Here is a 2,426-nt window from a genome sequence, read left to right as displayed (position 1 = left end):
CAATCATAATCAATAAAAGAGGTGGTGCAATAAACATAACTTTATAATATGAATCAAACTCCCTTAGTTGTAATCCACAATAAGGCTAGATAAGGAATGAATGAGATAGATAAGGCTAACTAAGGAATGTTTTAAATATTAATTAAATTTTAGTTATAAATTAATAAATTTAATTAGAAACTATAGGTTAATACATAAGAGTGCCATTTGACAAACTATTAGACCAACTAAGGGGTTTGTAGTTCAACTAACATTTTTATTTATTATAATACTAGATAAGTGTTATAAAGAAAGAAAAACATGATCTACTCCTTATACCATAATAATATAATAACATAATAACATCATTGTGTTTTTAATACCACCACTATAACACTCGATCTCACCCGTATAACACACCGATAGTTGCCGGTTTAATAACCACTTGGTATTTTGAAACATTGATATAGAAAGAAATTTACAACTCACATGATTTAAAAAAGGAACTTACAAGCAGATATACATAATATTAATTCACACATATATAGTCGATCCACTCATCACTGGATATCCACATCAATCACCTTTCTCTCAACTTTGACCTTTGGAATGGAGATCCAAAGAACACCATTCTTCAAATCTGCTTTGATCTTATCTTTCTCACAGTTATCCGGCAGATTAATGCGAGTATGATACGAGCTGTAATTCTGCGTAGCCCATGAACCTGCAGCATTATTATCTCCTCCTCCTCCTCCATGTTCTTGTTTACTTTTATGTTCCCCCTTGATCACTAGCATGTTATCCTCCACAAACACCTTCAGGTCTTCCTTTGAGAGCCCGGGAACATCGAATCTCATCTTGATTTCGTTCTCATCGTCTTGTATGTCCCATGGAGACCGAATGTTCCACCCTGCAGATTGGCTCCTCATTGGGAATGGCATCGAGTCGTCAAACATCCTGTCAATTGTATCCAGCATTTGTCGCATTGTTCTCATCGGAGACAACGGATCCAACAAACCTATCATTAGTAAATAAGAAGCCATTACGATTGATCACTAATTTATAAGCTTTGAACAATCGCATGCATGCACTGCTAAACAAATAAGTATTATCGATAGAATTGTCATCATCATCATCATCTTTGTATACAGTATATCCCACCAATAGCGAAACTATGATATGACAGATTGTTATATTATATACTTACCGAAGGGTGATATGGTTGACGACGGTCTGCGTTCAACGAAGCGTTGAGCAGTGGCGCCATCTTTGTTTTGGCTGTTACCGACGTGAACATCTATGGAGCTATCGTTTCCAGCCTGAGCTCTGATGGTCGAGATTCTATTACGGGTTTGTGAAGGCGGAAAGAAGGCGAAGCAAGGTGGTTTGGTGGATTTGGATTTGGGTGAAGGTTTGGAGATGATGTTTGAAATGAGAGGAGTAGATGGAATACCGCATGTTGTGGATGCCATTGCTGAAGAAGAAGTTAATATAATGTGTGTACGTGGTTAAGTTTGAAATGGATTGATTGTTGTTCACTTGTTTGATGATTTCATCATGGTGATAGCATGAAGAGGTTTATATACACATGATGGTGGATTCTTGAAGGACCTTGAAGATTGGAACCAAACAAGTGCTACGTACTATACTAGACGCTAGCTAGTATGCTCTTTTGCTTTCCCGGGTGTTCTAGAGTTCTAATTTGCTGTCAAATTTTCCTTTTTTTTATTTTTTATTTATTTTGTTTGCAAATTAAAGCAATAAATATTTTAAAATTACAAACTTTGTTACAAAAATAAATAATTTATTTATTTTGGGACAATTGCATATTTTCTCTTGACTCGGTGCTAGGCCATTATCATAGAAAATGTTCAAAATGTTACTTTAATTGATAAAACATAGAAACTACTAGCATGCTTGTTATCTTTAACAGCTAATCCTCTAGGATATAACATATTCTTTTTATAAAAGGTTTAATTGGTTTAGAAGTATGTAATTTCCTATAGAATAAACGAAAATTAAAATCCGACAAATACTAGTAGAGGTGATAAAAAACCTGAACCTGGACCTGAAAAAAAGTCGGAACCTGTTTCTTAAACCCGGGTTTTTAATACCCGAACCGGGCATGACCCTATTCGTAAGGTACATATAGGGTATGACTTTCAATGTTGAAACCCGAACCTGTATCCGATCTAAACCCGATAATACCAGAAACCCGGTTCTAGGCGAAACCCGGTTTAAGTTATACCCAAAACCCGGTTCTAGTTATACCCGAAACACATGTTTTTTTCTACCCGGTTTTTTGCATACCCGAATATTAGTGTTTGTGCACATGTTGTTGTGTGGTTGTGCATAGATCTATAGTCGTTATCTAACAGATCATTTTTGGAGCACGTATATGATATAAATACTTGTTTAGAGCAACACCTTTTGATATACCAAACAAC

The 2,426-nt window shown here is 35.5% G+C and overlaps 1 protein-coding gene across 1 annotated transcript; it reads right to left on the bottom strand.

Moving 5' to 3' along the window:
• Positions 1 to 478: 478 nt before the first annotated feature.
• Positions 479 to 1,456, bottom strand: LOC143596976 (small heat shock protein, chloroplastic-like). Its single transcript, XM_077075615.1, has 2 exons — positions 1,187 to 1,456; positions 479 to 997 (listed from the first exon to the last, which is right to left on the bottom strand). The coding sequence occupies exons 1-2, from the start codon at positions 1,449 to 1,451 to the stop codon at positions 540 to 542; spliced, it is 723 nt and encodes a 240-aa protein (XP_076931730.1). The 5' UTR covers positions 1,452 to 1,456; the 3' UTR covers positions 479 to 539.
• Positions 1,457 to 2,426: the final 970 nt, after the last annotated feature.

The sequence above is a fragment of the Bidens hawaiensis genome, unplaced genomic scaffold, assembly GCF_021521415.1.
Source record: "Bidens hawaiensis isolate Kalapana, Puna unplaced genomic scaffold, B.hawaiensis_p1.1 tig00047440_1, whole genome shotgun sequence".
NCBI lineage: Eukaryota > Viridiplantae > Streptophyta > Magnoliopsida > Asterales > Asteraceae > Bidens > Bidens hawaiensis.
Note: the sequence above shows the minus strand (reverse complement) of the source record. Positions and strands in the feature narration are given on the sequence as shown.

Excerpts from the sequence above, each read along its gene's own strand:
- LOC143596976 (XM_077075615.1), bottom strand. The coding sequence starts at position 1,451 with ATGGCATCCACAACATGCGGTATTCCATCTACTCCTCTCATTTCAAAC. Across the intron at positions 998-1,186 it reads GTCAACCATATCACCCTTCG|GTTTGTTGGATCCGTTGTCT; the intron begins GTAAGTATATAA and ends TACTAATGATAG.